Raw genomic sequence first — 21,112 nt, forward strand, 5'->3', positions numbered from 1 at the left:
TTTGAGGCGTCCTGTGAGCAAATAGTGCAAAACAACCCCATCCTCCTCTGTGAAAAACCCCCTATTTTTCAGAGGGCATGTTAATAGAAAGAGACACAGGGCTGATGCCGTTTCAGTCCATCAGAGGGCGCTGTGCACTCACGACATTTCACTCTGAACAGAAATAAGGCCGAAACCCATTAAACGTTCTGTTTTATCAAAGGTGGTAGTGAGCCTTCAGAAAATGTTGTTTGCTCACCACGAGGTCAAAATGAATATTATAGGTTTTCTTTTGCTTTAGATTCATTATTGGTGTTTGCTAATGCAAGCAGCACTATTATTATTGCTCAGATTTATGGAAGAGTTATTTTAGTATCACTAAGAGATTTTAAATGAGCTTTTATTTTTATATTAAAAACAGAGAATAAAAGAAAATTACAAAATCATTTTGTATTTTTTAATTTTGTCTTTTCATTCCTTTTTTAAATGTTTTTGTAATTTTTATTATTATTTTAATTGTTATTTTAGAGGTTATTTTTTATTCATATAAATGTTGCTATTGCAACTGAAATAAAATAAGTTCAAGCTGAAAATAAATAAATAAATAAAAAAGCTAAAAAGAAATAAAATAGCACAAAAACTATTAAAAATAAAATGACTGAAAAAAAATATAAAAATAAAAAAATGTATAAAATAAAAAGTCAAACAATTCAAAATATTAATAAATACTATATGCTTAGTGAACAATATATAAATATAACTAAAACAACAGTAATACAAATATAACTAATGTAACTAAAATAACAGTAATAATAATTGCAATAACTACAGTAAACATAATAACAAACAATAACAAATGGAAAATTAATTAAAACTATATTGACATACTTTAATTAATTCATTACTTAAATGTAATTTTTTGAATAATTATTTTATTTTAAATGACAAATAAATTAAACCTGATTATAACTCAATTTAAAATAAAATAACATTAATAATAATTTTAATAACTAAAATAAAAATAACAAACTGAAAATAAATGAAAACTGTACTGACACATTTAAATAAATAAATGTATTAATTACTTGAATGTATTTTTTAAAATCATTATTTTTATTTATTTTATTTTAAATAAAAAATAAACTGATCAATTAACTGAATACAGATTCAACAAATTATAACTAAGATATAACTAAAATAACAGTAGTAATAATTGTTATAACTAAAGTAAAAATAATAACAAACAGTAAAAAATGGAAAATTAATCAAAACTACATTGACATATTGAAATCAATTTATTAATTACTTAAATTTAATTTTTTTAATAATTATTTTTATTTTAAATTACAAATAAATTGAACTCAATACCAATTAAAGAGATTATAATTGAAATATAAATAAAATAAAATAACAGTAATAATAATTTAAATAACTAAAATAAATATAATAAACAGAAAATATATTAAAACTATATTAACAGTATTTAAAATAATAAATGAATTAATTACTTAAATTTAATTTTTAAATATTTTTTTAAATTACAAATAAATTTAACTCAATGCCAATTCAACAGATTATAAGTGAAATATAAATAAAATAACAGTAATAATTTCAATAACTAAAATAAATATAATAACAATAAAAATAGAAAATAAATGAAAACTATACTGACAGTATTTAAATAAATAAGTGAATTAATTGCTTAAATTTATTTTTTTAAATTTAATTACAAATTAATTGAACTCAATATCAATTCAACAGATTATAAGTGAAATATAAATAAAATAACAGTAATAATAATTTAAATAATTAAAATAAATGTAATAATGTTAACAAACAGAAAATAAATGTAAAACTATATTGACATATTTAAATTAATTAATTACTTAAATAAATTTTTTTTAATTACTATTTTATTTTAAATTAGAAATAAACTGAACTCAATACCAATTTAACAGGTTATAACTAAAATATAAATAAAATAACAGTAATAATAATTTTAATAACTAAAATAAATACAATAACAAACAGAAAATATATTAAAACTATATTAACAGTATTTAAATAAATAAATGAATTAATTACTTAAATTTAATTTTTTGATTTTTAAAAAAAAAATAAAATAAAATAAATAAAACAACAGTAGTAATAATTTTAATAACTAAAAACTATTATGTAAAACATAATAACAATAACAAAAAATAATTAAAACTACACTGACATATTTAAATAAATAAATAAATAATTAATTATTATTTTTTAATTTTTTAAAATATCAAATAAATTAATAAATTAACTGAATACCAAATCAACAGATTATGTTTGAATATATATTTAATTTTTGTTTGGTTATAATTAAATTTTTAATTCAGATCATAATCACTTTATTTTAAGGTATTTTAATGAGAACATTTTAAAAGAACATTTTGTTGAAGTTTTTAGTGATTTTATTTACTTAAAAAACAGAATACCAATTTGCACTGTATTTATGGACAGTTTTGTTCATTATCATACTTAAAATTCCTGTTTTAAACAACCAATAATCAGCAGAGAATGTCAGGACAAACAACAGAAATGTAATAATTAAATGGTGTATTTGTTTACATGCATCTGCATTAACTAATGACGAGATCTGCTTTAAAACTATGACGGCCGCGGCCTCCGTCTGAATACTCCACAAATTAAACATCACCTTCTCTAACAATCGATTTTTTGTCATCAAACCACTAATGTGATGTTCGAGCTAGAACGCACTCTAATTAAACAGTGAAAACAATCAAAAATAAACAGCGCTTTAAGTTTTAATTAAGTCTCTGTGGACACGGCGGTTGCTCGGTGACACATTTAAAGTTACACGAAGGTAGGTCGAACTTTTCCTGCCACGACTGCAGTGAAGTATTGAGCAATAAACAATATTTATGACTGATTTAAGCAGGTCTTGTCATTAGGAAGGTTATTCTGACTTCAGACAGTTAGCAACCGCCCACAACACTACAGAAACTGCTTATAATTCATCATTGAATGGTGTTGTTTTCACCTCATAGACTCTTTCTTTAGCGGGTTTGATGTTGATTTCTCTCCAGGTGCTCTGGGATTTTTCCCTCTGATCCAGGTAGTAGCCGCGCACTGGGTCTCCTCCGTGATTGGCCGGTGCTCTCCAGCCAATCATCATCTCTCGTCCGGTGCAGTGCAATAGAGCGATGGCGGATGGACGGGATGGAACATCTGCAATAACGGGCACAGGAAGGTCAAAGGTCATACAGAGGTCATACAGACTGCTAAAGTCAACCACATCATGTTTGCTATTAATTATTAATGAAGCAGCTGATTTTTTTTTTAATAATTAATAGGATGACCAGATGTTCTGGTGTTTTTTCATTTTTCTTTTAAATTTTTGTTTAATTTTTGGTAATTTAGTTTGTGCTTTTGTCATTTATATTATAAATAAACAAACAAACAAACAAACCTTTTATGTTTAAATGATTAAATTTATATTTAAATTATTTAAAATGTGTCCTTGTTTTTTTTTTTTTAAGTTTTTTTGGTTTTTATTTTAATTTAATTTAATTTTAATTTTTGGTAATTTAGATTTGCTTTTGTCATTTATATTAGTGATAAATAAATAAATAAATAAATAAATACATGTTTTAGGTTTAAATTATTATAATTAAATTATTTAAATTACTTAAAATGTGTCCTGGTTTCGGTATTATGTTTTTTTTTTATTTTTTTGTTTTCATTTTAATTTCATTTTAATTTTTGTTCTTTTAATTTGTGCTTTTTTTTCATTTATGTTAGTTATAAATAAATAAATAACTCACAATGACTAAAACTACTATTAATGTAAATAAAAAAATTATAAAAATTCAAACAATTTCGAAATATTACTAAATACTACATACTTAGTAAACAGTATATAAATATAACTAAAATAGCAGTAATAAAAATATAAGTAATATAACTAAAATAACAGTAGTACTTGTAATAACTAAAGTAAAAATAATAACAGTAAACTTTTATATATAAATATTATCTATATCATATGTATTTTTTCTTTCTTTCAGTTTTTCAGTTTTCTTTTAAATGTTTTGGTTTGATTTTTAGTTTAAATTTTAATATATTAGTTATAAATAAATAAAATTTAGGTTTAAATCATTACATTTGCATTTTAATTTTTTTAATTATTTAAAATGTATTTTATTGATTTTAATTTTAGTTGAATTTTGATAATTAAGTTTGTGCTTTTGTCATTTATATTATAAATAAATAAATAAATAACCTTTTATGTTTAAATTTTTAAATTTAGAGTTCAATTATTTAAAATGTATCCTGGTTTCAGTATTGTATTATTATTTTATTTTATTTTATTTTTTAATTTTAATTTTAGTTTAATTTTTGGTCATTTAGATTATGATTTTGTCATTTATATTAAGAATAAATAAATAAATAAATAAATAAATAAATAAATAAATAAATAAATAAATAAATAAATAAAATGAAATGTGTCCTGGTTTCGGTATTGTATTTTTTCAGTTTTCATTTTAATTTTAGTTTAATTTTTGGTAATTTAGTTTGTGCTTTTGTCATTTATATTAGTTATAAAAAATATATATATATATATAAACATTTCAAATATTAAAAATGTTGTAGTTAAAGATAATAACCAGGGTAAAAACAGGTATTTTAATATTAATTTTCTGTAGCTCACATGTAATTCAGACCACTAAGCAGGCTTTAGTTTTTTTTTTTTTTTTTTTACTTCTAACTCTGAGCATTAAACTTTATGCAATTAATTCAGCCCAAACCACTAAACCTTATTCAGACATTGCAGATTTAGCAACGCAGCATTCACAGAAACAAAGAGTAAAACTTAAACTTTCCGAAAACTTTCTTGCTGACTTGCAAACACAGCTACTTCCTTCAGGAAGTACAATTCTAGTTTATTTTATGTTATTTGCATTCAGTTCTGTTTAAAATGTGGGGATAAAACTGAAGAGAAAGACCTGCAAGGAGCTGAAACACACTGAGCTTTAACTAAAGATATAAAACTAATGTGATCTACACTAAAAGACAAAGCAGTTTCAGCCAATGGATGGATGGGAGCTTCTGATCATCCTAATAATGAATAAATTTAAATGAAAATTTAAACTTTATTCTTTATTCGGTGACAGAAACAGGCTTCTGTAGTTGTCAGTGAGGATAATGTGATGATTTATTTAAAAAACACAGGTCTGATCTTCAGGAACATGTGGTTGAAGTGTCTCTGGTGTTTGATGCTAACAGAAGGAGCGTCTGTCCTGATCTCAACCCACATCAGCGTCGCTCAGAATCAGCCGTTATTACTAAGAGAAAAGCTGCAACATCAGACGACAGACTATTACTGTCAGGAATGAGCCCTTCTCTGGGGTAACGGGTTTGCGTTTGGTCACGACTGTGACGAGCAGGAGCATCATCACATGTGCTGCTTGCCTCATCTCACCTCGCCTCCTCTGCTCCATATAATGACAACAAAGCTTGAAACGACGTGTACTTCACTGACAGCAGAACACTACAGTAAACACATGTAGACTTTTACATTTACTGAACACAGTGTTAAGACTGCTCTGGGTGCTTTCTAGAAAATTAATATGTGGTTGCTAAGGCCTTCTGAGAAATTGTTTACACACTGCCATGCGGTTGCTAGGTGGTTGCTAGGGTGTTCTGGGTGGTTGCTAGGGCATTGCAAGGTGGTTGCCAGAATTCTGCTACTGTAGGTGATTTATAGGAAAGTGCTAGGTGGTTGCTAGGGGTATGGGTTGTTGTTAGGGTGTACTGGTTGGTTGCTAGGGCGTTGCTAGGGGTATTGGTGTTTGTTAGGGTATACTGGGTGGGTGCTAGGAGTCTGGGTGGTTGTTAGGGTGTACTGGGTGGTTGCTAGGGGTATAGGTTTTTGTTAGGGTCTACTGGGTGGTTGCTAGGGCATTGCTAGGTGGTTTTTAGGGTGTACTGGGTGGTTGCTAGGAGTCTGGGTGGTAGGGGTATAGGTATTTGTTAGGGTGTACTGGGTGGTTGCTAGGGCATTGCTTGGTGGTTTTTAGGGTGTGCTAGGTGGTTGCTAGGAGTGTGGATGGTTGTTAGGGTGTACTGGGTGGTTGCTAGGGCATTGCTAGGTGGTTTTTAGGGTGTACTGGGTGGTTGCTAGGTGTCTGGGTGGTTGTTAGGGTGTACCGGGTGGTTGCTAGGGGAACAGGCATTTGTTAGGGTGTACTGGGTGGTTGCTAGGGCATTGCTTGGTGGTTTTTAGGGTGTGCTAGGTGGTTGCTAGAAGTGTGGATGGTTGTTAGGGTGTACTGGGTGGTTGCTAGGACATTGCTAGGTGGTTTTTAGGGTGTGCTGGGTGGTTGCTAGGAGTATGGGTGTTTGTTAGGGTGTACTGGGTGGTTGCTAGGAGTATGGGTGTTTGTTAGGGTGTACTGGGTGGTTGCTAGGGGTATAGGTATTTGTTAGGGTGTACTGGGTGGTTGCTAGGGCATTGCCAGGTGGTTTTTATGGTGTACTGGGTGGTTGCTAGGAGTCTGGGTGGTTGTTAGGGTGTACTGGGTGGTTGCTAAGGGTATAGGTGTTTGTTAAGGTGTACTGGGTGGTTGCTAGGGCATTGCTTGGTGGTTTTTAGGGTGTGCTAGGTGGTTGCTAGGAGTGTGGATGGCTGTTAGGGTGTGCTGGGGGGTTGCTAGGAGTATGGGTGGTTGTTAGGGTGTACTGGGTGGTTGCTAGGGCATTGCTAATTGGCTTCTAGGGCTATGGGTGGTTGGTAGGGATTACTAGGTGGTTGCTAGGGCATTGCTAGGTGGTTTTTAGGGCACACTCGGTGGTTACTAGAGGTATGGGTGTATGTTAGGGTGTACTGGGTGGTTGCTAGGGGTATAGGTATTTGTTGGGGTGTACTGGGTGGTTGCTAGGGCATTGCTTGGTGGTTTTTAGGGTGTGCTAGGTGGTTGCTAGGAGTGTGGATGGTTGTTAGGGTGTAGTGGGTGGTTGCTAGGAGTATGGGTGGTTGTTAGGGTGTACTGGGTGGTTGCTAGGAGTATGGGTGGTTGTTAGGGTGTACTGGGTGGTTGCTAGAGGTATAGGTATTTGTTAGGGTGTACTGGGTGGTTGCTAGGGCATTGCTTGGTGGTTTTTAGGGTGTGCTAGGTGGTTGCTAGGAGTGTGGATGGTTGTTAGGGTGTAGTGGGTGGTTGCTAGGAGTATGGGTGGTTGTTAGGGTGTACTGGGTGGTTGCTAGGAGTCTGGGTGGTTGTTAGGGTGTACTGGGTGGTTGCTAGAGGTATAGGTATTTGTTAGGGTGTACTGGGTGGTTGCTAGGGCATTGCTTGGTGGTTTTTAGGGTGTGCTAGGTGGTTGCTAGGAGTGTAGGTGGTTGTTAGGGTGTAGTGGGTGGTTGCTAGGGCATTGCTAGGTGGGTTTTAGGGTGTGCTAGGTGGTTGCTAGGGTTATGTGTGTAAGGGTGTACTGGGTGATTGCTAGGGATATGGGTGGTTGTTAGGGTGTACTGGGTAGTTGCTAGGGCATTGCTAGGTGGTTGCTAGGGCTATTGGTGGTTGGTAGGGTGTACTAGGTGGTTGCTAGGGCATTGCTAGGTGGTTTTTAGGGTGTGCTGGGTGGTTGCTAGGAGTATGGGTGGTTGTTAGGGTGTACTGGGTGGTTGCTAGGGCATTGCTAATTGGTTTCTAGGGCTATGGGTGGTTGGTAGGGATTACTAGGTGGTTGCTAGGGCATTGCTAGGTGGTTTTTAGGGCACACTGGGTGGTTACTAGGGATATGGGTGTTTGTTAGGGCGTACTGGGTGGTTGCTAGGGGTATAGGTATTTGTTAGGGTGTACTGGGTGGTTGCTAGGGCATTGCTTGGTGGTTTTTAGGGTGTGCTAGGTGGTTGCTAGGAGTGTGGATGGTTGTTAGGGTGTAGTGGGTGGTTGCTAGGAGTATGGGTGGTTGTTAGGGTGTACTGGGTGGTTGCTAGGGGTATAGGTATTTGTTAGGGTGTACTGGGTAGTTGCTAGGGCACTGCTAGGTGGTTTCTAGGGCTATTGGTGGTTGGTAGGGTGTACTAGGTGGTTGCTAGGGCATTGCTAGGTGGTTTTTAGGGCGTGCTGGGTGGTTACTAGGGGTATGGGTGTTTGTTAGGGTGTACTGAGTGATTGCTAGGGGTATGGGTGTTTGTTAGGGTGTACTGAGTGATTGCTAGGGCGTTGCTAAGTGGTTTCTAGGGCTATGGGTGGTTGGTAGGGATTACTAGGTGGTTGCTAGGGCATTGCTAGGTGGTTTTTAGGGCACACTGGGTGGTTACTAGGGGTATGGGTGTTTGTTAGGGTGTACTAGGTGGTTGCTAGGGCATTGCTAAGTCATTTTTTAGGGTGTATTGGGTGGTTGCTAGGACTCTGCTACTGTAGATGGTTGTTGGGGTGTTCTGGGTGGTTGTTAGGACATTGATAGGTGGTTGCTAGGGTGTTTGTTAGAGTGTACTTGGTGGTTGCTAGGGCATTGCAAGGTGGTTGCTAGGGTGTTGTGGGTGGTTGTTAGGACACTGATAAGTGATTCCTAGGGGTATGTGTGGTTGCTAGGGGTTTTTAGGTAGTTGCTAGGGCACTGCAAGGTTGCTAGAGTGTTCTGAGTGGTTGCTAGGGTATTTTAGGTGGTTGCTAAGGTGTTCTGGGTGGTTGCTAGGGTATTTTAGGTGGTTGCTATGGCGTTCTGGGTAGTTGCTCACTGGCTCAAGTCAAAAGAGTTCACCTGCTATATCTGTTCATGCAGGAGCTCATTCAAAGAACGATCAATTCACACTGAGACATAAACAGTTTTCTTGAGCTCAGGCAGACAGACGGCAGCACTTTAGACAGGACGGCGTCATATTTAAAGCCGCTGTCCTGCAGGGTCTGGTCTGGTTCACAGGCGGGTCAGACTCTTACATATTGCAGATTTGACTCGAATGGCAGGACACTCTTCAGAGTAGACGCTGTTTCCCGCCACTCCCACAGACTTCACTCGGAATACATATTCTTTATTGGTCTTCAGGCCGTCAACTGTAAACCTGAGCAAAGAAGGAAACCAGTTTCAGTAGGAATATTAGGCTCTATTACATATCTGAAAGAGACAGTTCATGCAAAAATAAAAATGTGCTGTTAATTTGTGCTGGATTACAGGTAATAATGTTGTAAATAATGTTCAGTTTCTTGCATCATTTTGCCCTCAATATATCCACAGGTATTCATTTTGTGTCGCCTTAAATTATTTTTTTGGCTCTCAAAGTGCTGGTAGCCATTGACTTTTATCATATGAATCACAAAGGATCACTGTTTCAGCTATAAATCTTTACTGTTCAATTGAATAAAAAAGTCATCTACATCTTGATGGTCTGAGGGTGAGGAAATTAACTATTCCTTTAATTGCCTGTTAAATAAACAGGATACAATAAGAGACCTGGTTTTGGTGATGGGTTTATTGTTGATGGTCTTCCACTGTCCACTTCCAACCTCACTGCAGTACAGATAGTATCCCACAATGCCCTCTGTTACTTTGGGCTCCTTCCACTGCAGCAAGACTGAGCTGTTGGTGTCTCGGATGGACAGGATGCCGTGCGGTGGGGCGGGAACTCCTAAAAGACAAATAAACTCACATTCAAATGTAATGGTTTACATACACGCTATCCTTGTGAAAAAGAAGTGTGCTTAAAGGAACAGTTCAATCAAATATGACAATTCTGTCAACATTTTTGTCAAAAAAATTCTGTTGTTTGTTAAAAAGCTGAAAGAAATTCATACAGGTTTGGAGTAACTTGAAATAATAAAATAAAATAAAATAATAAAAAAAAAAAAAAATATATATATATATATATATATTAAATGATATAGATTAAATCCATCCTTGTTATTGTTAAACAAAACTAAAATGATTAAAAATCGATTTTAGCAATTGAAAATAATAAAATAAAAAAATAAAATAAAAAATGAGATAAATTGGTACTGTTAAATAAAACTAAATAACATTAAAACTATCAAAAATCATTTCTGGATCAAATCATGCGTTTAAATGACTAAAGCTTTTGAACAAAAGAAGATATTTTGAATAATGTTGGTAACCAAACAGGTGGCGGTAGCCATTGATTTCCATACTAAGGAAAGAATGGTATGGAAGTCAATGGCTGCTGTCAGCTGTTTGTAAAAAAAAGAAAATATATTATTTATTATATGTCTGTGTGTGTGTGTGTGTGTATATATATATATATAAAAGATGAAATCCAACCTTCTTATTATTAACTGAAACTAAAAATCTATTTCAGCAACTAAAAATAAAATAAAATAAAATGAAAACTAAAAAACTAAAAACATGTAATTATTTATTGTTAACTAAACATAAACTATTAAAAATTTTAAATATAAATGTAAATATACAATATCAAATAAATAAAATAAAACAAAACAAAATAGAATAATATCATAAAATATATTTACCTAAAACTAAAATGATTAAAAATCAATTTCAGCAATTAAAAATAAAATAAAATATTAGATACATTCCAGTATTGGTACTGTTAAATATAATTATTTAAAATTTAACAATTTAAAATTTTAAATATCAAATAAATAAAATAAAACAAACCAAAATAATATAAAAAACAACCAATAATATAATAAAATGTGTATATATATGTATGTATATCCTAACTTGTTATTTTTAACTAAAACTAAAATGATTAAAAATCAATTTCAGCAATTAAAAAAAAAAAAAAAAAAATATATATATATATATATATATATATATATATATATATTTCAGCAATTGAAAATAATAAAAAAAAATACTAAACTAAATAAGATTGCATTAAATGTGTTTAAATGACTAAAGCTTTTGAACAAAAGAAGATATTTTGAATAATGTTGGTAACCAAACAGGTGGCGGTAGCCATTGATTTCCATACTAAGATAAAAAATGCTATGGAAGTCAATGGCTGCTGTCAGCTGTTTGTTCAAAAAAAAAAAAAAAAAATATATATATATATTTAAGATGAAAGCCTTGTTATTGTTAACTGAAACTAAAATGATTAAAAATAATTTTCAGCAATTAAAAATTAAATTAAATTAAATTAAACTAAATTGAAAAATTAAATTAAATTAAAAAATGAATTATTCATTTTATTTCTAAAAAACAATTTTTATTAAAGTACTAAAATGACTAAAGCTGTTGAACACAGAAGAAGATATTTTGAATAATGTTGGTAACCAAACAGGTGGCGGTAGCCATTGATTTCCATACTAAGAAAAAAAGTGCTATGGAGGTCAATGGCTACCATCAGCTGTTTGTTTAAAAGCTGAAAGAAATGGCTTATTTTTATTTTATATGCACTGTTTCTTTAAGAAAATGATCACCTAGTGGTTGTCCCAGTGAGACGGGTTCGCTGGGAAGAGACGGTTCGCTGATGCCGTACTTGTTGACAGAACGAACACGGTAAATGTACGACTTCCCCTTCTGCTGGTCAAACACAACAAATTTCGTAGACAGAACCGTCATATCCATACTGGCCAGATGCCAGCTCTCCTTCCCTGTTAGGGACTAAAATAAGCAACAATCAAAACAGTCATCTTTACATTCATGTATTATTTATCCAAAGCAACTAATGCTACATTCAAGGTAAAAAGCATGTGTGTTCATTAAATCAAACCTACGGTATTTCTGGTCTGCATATTTTATGTTATTTTAGTTTTTAACTATAAATTACACTTGGATAAAGTAGCAAGTCTCCATGAAGATAAAGCATTGCAATATCCTCTAGAATGAAACGTGCCCGGTGGTAAATGTGAATTTAAATCTTTTTCATATATATGTATTTCTGCACCCACAATTTCAGATGATCCCGATGAACTAGACAGTTTTATTATGGTTCTTCTTATAAAAAGTCCAATAAAGTGCATGTCCTGTGGCAGTGTGCGCTTTTCTCCCGCTCATTACAAAGTCGGCGAGCAGCTGGAGCTCTTTCTTGTGCCTCATATTGGACGATTCGACCTCCTCTGCTCTGTGAACGAATCACTGCGAGCACTTTTACACTGTGAGTCACGAACAGATGATCTGAAACTTTAAAACTGCCCTCGAAAAACCAGAAGGATCTTGACCTTTTGCAGCGCTGGAGGCCATGAACATCAGAAACCGAGGAGCTAAACTTTTAAAATGCTTTCTGTGTTAAGCCTGTCGGGTCATTTCATTTGCTCTGTAACTTGAACTTTCCACCAGGCTCATTTAATGTCTGTTAGGATTACTGGATTTGCACAGAATTCAGACGTGCATACAAATAGTGATGCAGTGCAACTATACTAGAATGTATTTTAATAAAAACAACTGCAGCGCTTGCAGTGTAGGCAGCTAAACTTCAATGTCCAACAGTGAAGATGATGTAATGTTGTTGTTTTTTTTATTCTTGTAACAGGAAAAGCAATGTTGCTAGCAACCGCAAGGACATAGGATTGATTCCCAGGAAAACATACTGTTTTTTTCTTTTCTTTTTGCAAATATTAAAATAATGAATAAATATCGGTATTCATATTCTGAACCCATAAACATAAACTATTAAATTTTTTTTGCACAATTTAAATTTAAAATATCAAATAAATAAAACTAAACAAAACAAAATAGAATAATATCATAAAATTAAAAAAATATATTAATAAATGAAATCCAACTTTGTTATTGTTAACTGAAACTAAAATGATTAAAAATCAATTTCAGCAACTGACAATAAAATAAAACAAATAAAATAAAAAAAAAAAAAAAAAAAAAAAAAAAAAAATTTTAGATCAATTTCCGTATTGGTATTGTTAAAACGAAAGGTTTACTGAAGTTCTGTTATTGTTAACTAAACATAAACTATTAAAAATAGTTTGCACAATTTAAATTTAAAATATCAAATAAATAAAATAAAACAAAATAGAATAATATCATAAAATATTTTTAACCAAAACTAAAATGATTAAAAATCAATTTCAGCAATTAAAAATAAAATAAAACATTAGATACATTTTTAGTATTGGTATTGTTAATAAAACGTTTTATAAAAGTTTTATAAAAAAAAAGTTTTATAAAGTTCTGTTTTTGTTAACTAACCATAAACTATTAAAAATTGTTGGCACAATTAAAAAATTAAAATATCAAATAAATAAAATAAACAAAGCAAAATAATATAAAAAACAACCAATAATATCATAAAATATTATATATATATATATATATATATATATATATATATATATATATATTTTTTTTTTTTTTTTTTTTTTTTTTTAAATCCTACCTTGTTATTTTTGACTAAAACTAAAATGATTAAAAATCAATTTCAGCAATTAAAAATAAAATTAAATAAAATTAAATAATAAAATGATAAAAAAAAAAAAGATATTTAATGGCAGCTAAATAGCATTAAATAAGATTGCATTAAATTCCTAAAATGACTAAAATGGAAATAAAATAAAAATAAGCTAAAACTAAAAAGAAAACAAACTATAAAAATAAAGTCAATTAAAATGTATAATAATAATAATATAAAAAATATAAAAATAAAAGCTAATTCAAAATATGAATAAATACTATAAACAGTAAATAATATTAAAATAACACTGAACCCATCAGGCATTTACATTTATATTATATTATATTATATTACATTTATGCATTAAGCAGTCGCTTTTATATGCAAAGTAACTTAGAAACAAGAAATACAGAAAGCCAAACAACAAACCAGCTCTGTCCAATTAATTCAGCTTTAGGTTGCTAGTTGGATCAGTTTTTTAACCGAGCACCTAATGCTTTGTGCATGGATTGCAAACAAGCATTAACCTTGTCTAAAAAGACGATTCGGTCTGCTCAAAGTGACAAATGCAAACTAAAGCAACATCTCAGAAAAACAGCAAGTGCTTTGAAGTGGAAAGAAAACACATTATGCGGCCGTCACATAGCACGGATGAGCTGCATTAAGGTCTCTATGCTTTTAATGAACCGTTCGCTTTGCACCTGCTGCCGCCCAGGATACAGCGTTCACTGTCTCTAATTAGCCAGCTAGTCAAAGTGCAGAGCTAATTTGGCTTGGTGTGTAAAGCCAACACGACTGTAAAGCCTGCAGTTGAGGGTAAAAACTACAAGCGCTGGAGCGCAGGACCCCGCAGGGCCGGTCTTAATGAGCTGAACTGCAAGCAGCGCGTGGGACGAAGGTCAACTCTCACCCGCTCCACGAAGTAGGTGAGAGGCTCTCTGCCCCGCGGATCCGGTTCGGTCCAGCTCAGCACGGCGTAGGTGTCGCTGAGCTCGCAAACTCGCACGTCGGTGGGGGAGAACGGCACTCGGATTTGACCTGCGGACAGCAGAGAGGAGAGATTGAGGATGGCGCAGAACGCTGGGAACATGCAGCGTGCAGAGAGGAGCAGGAGAGCGAGGGACTCATGGAGAACAGGTAAAGGCATGGTTATTGTCAACTAAAAACAAAAAACATTTAATCACTTACAATTAAATAAACAGTAACTGAAATAAAGATATAAAGTTATCATTTAAAATAATAAAAACAAAAATATTTAAATCAGTTGCCAGGCCACTGGAATTTCTCCCGGTGCTCTATTTCCATGCACAATTTCCTCAAAATATTACAACTTTAAATTCTCGTATTTTTGACTTTATTCTCAACTAATTTTTCTCAAAAATCTCGTAATCTTTTATTTTTTAACGAAGCACTCAAATGTCGTTGTGCATAATACTACACTATTATTCTCAACAATATGGCTACGACTTTATTCTCGTATTATCTCGACTAAAACTAAATATACTAAAACTAAGAAATAAAAATAAATAAAAATTATACATATATATATATATATATAAAACTGACAAAAATATAAATGATAAAAATAAAAATAATTTTAAAAAATCCATAACTTTAACTAAAATCAATGTGAAAAAATATAAAAATAAAATCTATAAAAATATAAAAATAAAATCGAATACAAAATAAATAAAAAATAAAATATTAATATATCTCGTACTGCTACAACTTTATTCTAGAATTTTCTCCCCCCAGAATTTTACAACTTTAATCTCATAATAAAGATTTTATTTTTTATTTTTGACGTGGCATTAAAACGCTGTCGTACATACTGTAATGCTATGCTTTTAATCTTGCAATCTTATTTCTTTATTTACTTGTTTATAATTTTTTTTTTACTTTATTTATTTTATTATATTTTACGTGGCACTCAAACGCAATTGTAGATCTCGTGTGTTTAAAGGAGAAGTCCACTTCCAGAGCAACAATTTACAAAAAATGTACTCACGCGCTTGTCATCCAAGATGTTCATGTCTTTCTGTCTTCAGTCGTAAATAAATTATGGTTTTTGAGGAAAACATTTCAGGATTTTTCTCCATATAATGGACTTGATTAGTGCCCCGATTTTGAACTTCCAAAATGTAGTTTAAATACAGCTTCAAAGGCTCTAAACGATCCCAGCCGAGGAGGAAGGGTCTTATCTAGCGAAACGATCACTCATTTTTTTCGGAAAATAAAAATTTGTATACTTTTTAAGCACAAAAGTTCGTGTAGCACAGGCTCTGGGATGCGCGTTCACGTAATATTGAATCACGTTGAAAGGTCACACGGAACTACAGACCCAGTGTTTACAAAGCAAACGTGCAAAGACTAAGAAAGTGCAAGTAAATCAAATGCTGTTTACAAACAAAAAGGTACAATGATGTCGGACTATTCTGAAGTTGTAGGAGAAAATAAGATGGAGTTTTTCACCATTTTCTACCTTTTTGAGCCGGAGTACACAGACGATGAACTTAGACGTGATTCGTAGTAGTGACCGTTCGGATCATTTTACCGACTCAGACCTTTGAGTCTCGTTCAGCAAAATGAACGAATCTTTTTTCGAGTCATTTCGTTAATTTAGTTCATTTTAGCAAAATATAATTAAAATGTTACGTGTTACTTCCCTAACACATCTACTGCTTACACAAACGTTGATCACACTACAAACAAGACAAAACTATAATGCTATAAGAAACAGAAAAGATTAATCTATGATTGTATAGTCTATGATTAGCTCACCTCACCTCTTATCTGACAAGTTTTCGGGTTTGAGTCGTTCGTTCATCACATGACAGCCCCATAAGATGAACTAACCACTCGAAAAAACCGAAGACTCGAAAGAGGTGAACTAATTCCAGTACAGAACCTAATAGGATGTTTCGCATGTGCAACTGAACGAATCACTCCCCGAGAAGACTCATTTCTTCCCGAGTCACATTAAAGATTCATTCAAAATGAACGAATTGTTCAAGAACGACCCATCACTAATTCATAGCATCATCAACGTGCATCCCAGAGCCTGTGCTACACAAGCTTTTGTGCTTAAAAATATACACATTTTTATTTTGTGAAACAAATAACTGATCGTTTCGCTAGATAAGAGCCTTCTTCCTCGGCTGGGATCCTCTAGAAGTTTTGGAAGTTCAAATTCAGAGCACCAATCAAGTCCATCATATGGAGAAAAATCCTGAAATGTTTTCAAAGATGCATATTTTTTCTCTAAATATGGGTTAAAATTAGAGATGCACGATATTGGATTTTTGCCGATATCCGATATGCCGATATTTTTTCATCTCATTTTGGCCGATACCGATACCGATATATATCATTTTATTTGGAAAGTTAGCTTTTAACAATAACTTATTTGTTAGGATTAAATAAATAGTAATGAGTGGTTTACATTCAATCCCTTCTTTTTCATCAGTAGACTAGCATTATTTATGATCTGAATTTTGTAAATTAAGTTCACTTTTGCTATGTTATAAGCCGAACTTCGGATGCTTTCACTTTCGATTTTGCAATCTGAATACAACATTTCAAAACGAAAACAGAAAAGTAGAACTAAACTGGGTGACTGTGAGGGTGCTTTGCGGGACATGAACAGGACATAATTCATTGCTACAATTTCTTAATTCGTTCCTATGATTTATTAATTTATTAATTTGTAAAATGAGGGAACGAATTAATATGTAGTATTAACGAATTGTTAATTTATTCCCACAAAATATTTTATTTCCCACCCGCAATTTATCACAGTAAGAGATACGAAAACATGGATTAAAAGTGAATGACAAGAAAATAAACCTAAGAAATTAAAGGGTGAGACGGTGAGGATTTGGGAAAATAAAAATATTAAGTTATGTCGCAATTCGTGACCAACTGGCAAAACAGTACACTTTTTTTGCACAAGAATACCAACATGTTTACCTTCTCTGGTTTAACAAGCGGTCTTTTACCCTACTCGAAAACCAAATCCTCCGTCCGCAATCTTTCCAGAATAGTCGCGTCCTTTTTGCCGTCACCGCCTGGCTCGTGCTGACACTACAAATACAAACCAGGCTCTACACCCGAAGCGCTCACAACGAAAACTACTCTTCGCGTGATCAGTGAAATCCTGAATATGCCACGGCTTTGTAACTCTGTAACCCGCGCTGTATGGAGCAGTGCGACCATGTCAAATTTTAACTTGCACATTTAAAAAAAAAAAAAAAAATGTGACAGTTTTGATCAGTCTAGAGCCCTGCAATACAAAGGCATTCAACATGGAAAGAAAGTAATAGAAATGTAGTCACTAAGTCATGTTTAATTATAATTTCTAATTATTTTATATGGTGCACTTCGCTCTGACAGGGCTGCAGGACACGAACATAATTATTTCCTACAACTTGTTAATTCGTTCCTACGTTTTATTAATTTATTAATTTGTAAAATAAGGGAACGAATTAAAAAGTCGTATTAACGAATTCTTAATTTATTGCCACGAAATCTTTTATTTCCCACACGCAGTTTACCCGCATAAATGATCCGACAACATGGATTAAAAGTAAATGACAAGAAAACAAACCTGCGAAATTAAAGGGTGAGACGGTGATGATTTGTGAAAAGAAACTATAAATATTATTAAGTTTGTGGCAATTCGTGACCAACCGGGAAAACAGGACACACAGCCGCTTATGGCTTTAAATGTATTGGCTCGAACGGCATGAATCCAAAAGTATGGTCGCTACTAACATTTGCCTGCTAACCAATTATTTAACTTATAAAGAATGCTTTGTACCTCACTTGTGTCATATTCACGAAAAATGTTTCATATGAGCAACAGTGTGTTTTGCCGTCGCGCCGCCGAAGAAAGAGAATTCACTGACCGCGCGCCGTAATTACTTTTTATTTTAAATGCAGATCATGTCATGTGCAAACACAGCCAGTGGGTTTCAAAATACAACAAAGAGCACCATAAAACCATTTAAAATGTGCATTTAGCGATCTAGTGACTGGATATGAAACAGGCAACAGTAAATTATCCCAAATGGAACAACGGCGCGTTTTCTCCTATAGCCGCTGCTGCCACTGCACGTGCTATTGCTATGCATCATTCTGTATGTGTATTCTCAGTTTAAATGCAGCGATCCAAAACAGTGAATCTACTCCTCATTCAGTCAAAACTTTGCTTCAAGAATGAGCCACACTGCTGACATGATCTAATCCCTAGCACACCCTTAGCACATGTGAGTTAACATATTCATCTTATCGGCAAAACATATCGGCATAATGTTTCATATCGGGCCGATGCCGATATTTACATTTGAAGTCATTATCGGCCGATTCCGATATCAGTCCGATAATATCGTGCATCCCTAGTTAAAATAACATGAAATTTATAGCAACAAATTTATAGCTTGTCAAAGCAACAAGTTTGGCATTAAATTATCTTTTCAACATTTAGTATTTGACCTGTAATATTTTTCACAACATGTTTAGTGACATAAAACGGCAATATTCCCAAACAATATAGACTCTTGATGCTGCACAAATGCAATAGTGAGTTTTAATGTTTTTCAATGCACAACAAACTTGCAAAACACTAAATTATATAGAAATATGACCAAAACAAAATATGCTTCTTAATGCATTTTAAGCATGAAGAGAATATATAATCAATTTGAACGCATTTTATGTATGGCTTAGTCGCCAAGATAGATGCTTCCTTAGAAGGCAACTATCTATGTAGATCACAGACAGCAAGGCAGCTCACTAGGTTTTGGAACAGAGCTAATTTATTTAGTGATGATGATGTCTGTAGTGTGGATTACAGTAAAACTACTAGTTTGCATTAGGATATCTTGCTGCTGCTCTAAAAGTTTCTATGCATGAATGCAAAACACACACACACACACACTGCAGTGCTCAGTAAAACCACTCGTGCTTTATAAAAGAGCAGGTTCATGTCGGCTCTTTACAGCACCTCATAATGGCCCACGAGTCCCCGGTGTTGCCATGGCAGTTAGCAGCACAGCGCACGTCATTTAAATCTTTAAGCTTCAGAGACATATCATCATCTTTTTAATGCTGAGTGCCAATAAAACTGCCTCGCTCTTTATAGGTATTGCCGTACCGGGAAGCGCAGACCACCTGCGAATGCTTATATGAGATCTGCCCTCTGAAACAGAGCAGATTCATCATCATAACTGTCCGAGCCGTAAATTTTTTAGGGTGGTTAATTCGTGAAAAAGAAATACGTCTGAAATGAGACGGCAGGAGCAACAAATCAACAGTTTAAGGGTGAATCTCACAGATCCTGTCAAGAACACATGCATTTTACCTCAAACTTAAAAAACTGAAATTTTAAATAAATATTTAGCATAAAAAAGGGTGAAATTATTTACATGACAGTCTAAACACATTTTCCCACTAAATTCTCATTTATTTAATGTATCCAGCAAAGTTATTCTTAACACATTTTATTTCTTTTCTAAATGTTCAATAAAAATGTTAAAATTAAAAGACATTAAATAAAATATTAAAAACTTATTCATTTAGATACTAATTAATTTAATACTAATTTAGTTGGTTTTAGAATTAAAATAACTAAAAGTGAAATAAAAATGAATTAAAACTATATTAAAAAATAAAAATAATTAAAAAAACCACAACAAGACAACTAAAAACAAAAGAAAACAAAAACCAATCAAACAAACACACACACACACACACACAAAATTGACCTAAATGTGAATTTAAAATAATAATAATAAAATCTACAATAGTACATCAGTCATACCTAAGTAACACCGGTATACTAAAATGATAATATTTAATCAGCTTATAATATTTATTTTTAAGTTATAATTGTTCTTAAGTGTGAATCTATATAGATTCTCATTACTGTAATATATTTAGAAAAAATGTTAACTTAAAATTGACGCCAGTTTAACAAATACCACCATGTTATATAGGTACATGTTAAATAATATACATATTTTTGCATTACATTAATTAAGAAGTAAGATTGCTTAATTGTTAAAAAAAAATAATGTCACAACATAAAATCTTTAAATTCTGTAGGCTTTATTCCTGTATGAAAAAAAAATATTTTTTTCTTTTGATTTTACATTTTTTTTAACACATTTTTCCCTTAAATTCTGTATCCTGAAAGGTTATTGTTGTTAACTAAAACCATAAAAAAGTTTCATAACATTAAATAAATAACTTGAAAATGTAAAATAAGTAAAACTGAAATAAATATTAAAACTATATTAAAAACAAAAATAAGAATTACAAAAAAACTACTAAAACTTTAAAAATAAAATGAAAACAGAAATCTGAATTCAAAATAATAATAAAAACTACAATAGTACATCAGTGATACCTAAATTAAATTGGTATCTTAACATTATGATATTTAATTAAATATTTAATTTAAACATTAAAATATTTGTATTTATTTATGTTTAAATTTTCATTGTTCTTAAGTGTGAATCTTATTAGACTGTAATATATTTAATATTTTTATTTAAAGTAAAATTGACAATTTTGCATTACATTAATTATAATATATAAGTTAGTTTGCTTAATTAATTATAAATATAATGTAAAAAAAAAATTCTGTATGAAAAATTTCTTTTTTTCTCTTTTGATTTTAGCATGGAAATCTGATTTTTGAGCACATTTTTCCCTTAAATTAGCATTCATGCAATGCATCCTGCAAGTTTATTATCGGTAACTAAAACTATAAAAACATGTTAATTTTTCCCCCTTTTTTTC

The 21,112-nt window shown here is 32.1% G+C and overlaps 1 protein-coding gene across 1 annotated transcript in view; it reads right to left on the reverse strand.

The window, feature by feature from the left end:
- myom3 (myomesin 3) overlaps nucleotides 1-21,112 on the reverse strand; it is an 86,988-nt gene that overhangs the window by 24,436 nt on the left and 41,440 nt on the right. Inside the window, exons 14-18 of the mRNA XM_051131216.1 lie at nucleotides 14,220-14,347; nucleotides 11,382-11,565; nucleotides 9,436-9,610; nucleotides 8,925-9,046; nucleotides 3,017-3,204 (exon numbers count right to left, since the gene is read on the reverse strand). Coding sequence (XP_050987173.1) covers nucleotides 3,017-3,204; nucleotides 8,925-9,046; nucleotides 9,436-9,610; nucleotides 11,382-11,565; nucleotides 14,220-14,347 — 797 coding nt within the window. The remainder of the gene's footprint in view (nucleotides 1-3,016; nucleotides 3,205-8,924; nucleotides 9,047-9,435; nucleotides 9,611-11,381; nucleotides 11,566-14,219; nucleotides 14,348-21,112) is intronic.

This window comes from Labeo rohita, chromosome 16 (assembly GCF_022985175.1).
Source record: "Labeo rohita strain BAU-BD-2019 chromosome 16, IGBB_LRoh.1.0, whole genome shotgun sequence".
NCBI lineage: Eukaryota > Metazoa > Chordata > Actinopteri > Cypriniformes > Cyprinidae > Labeo > Labeo rohita.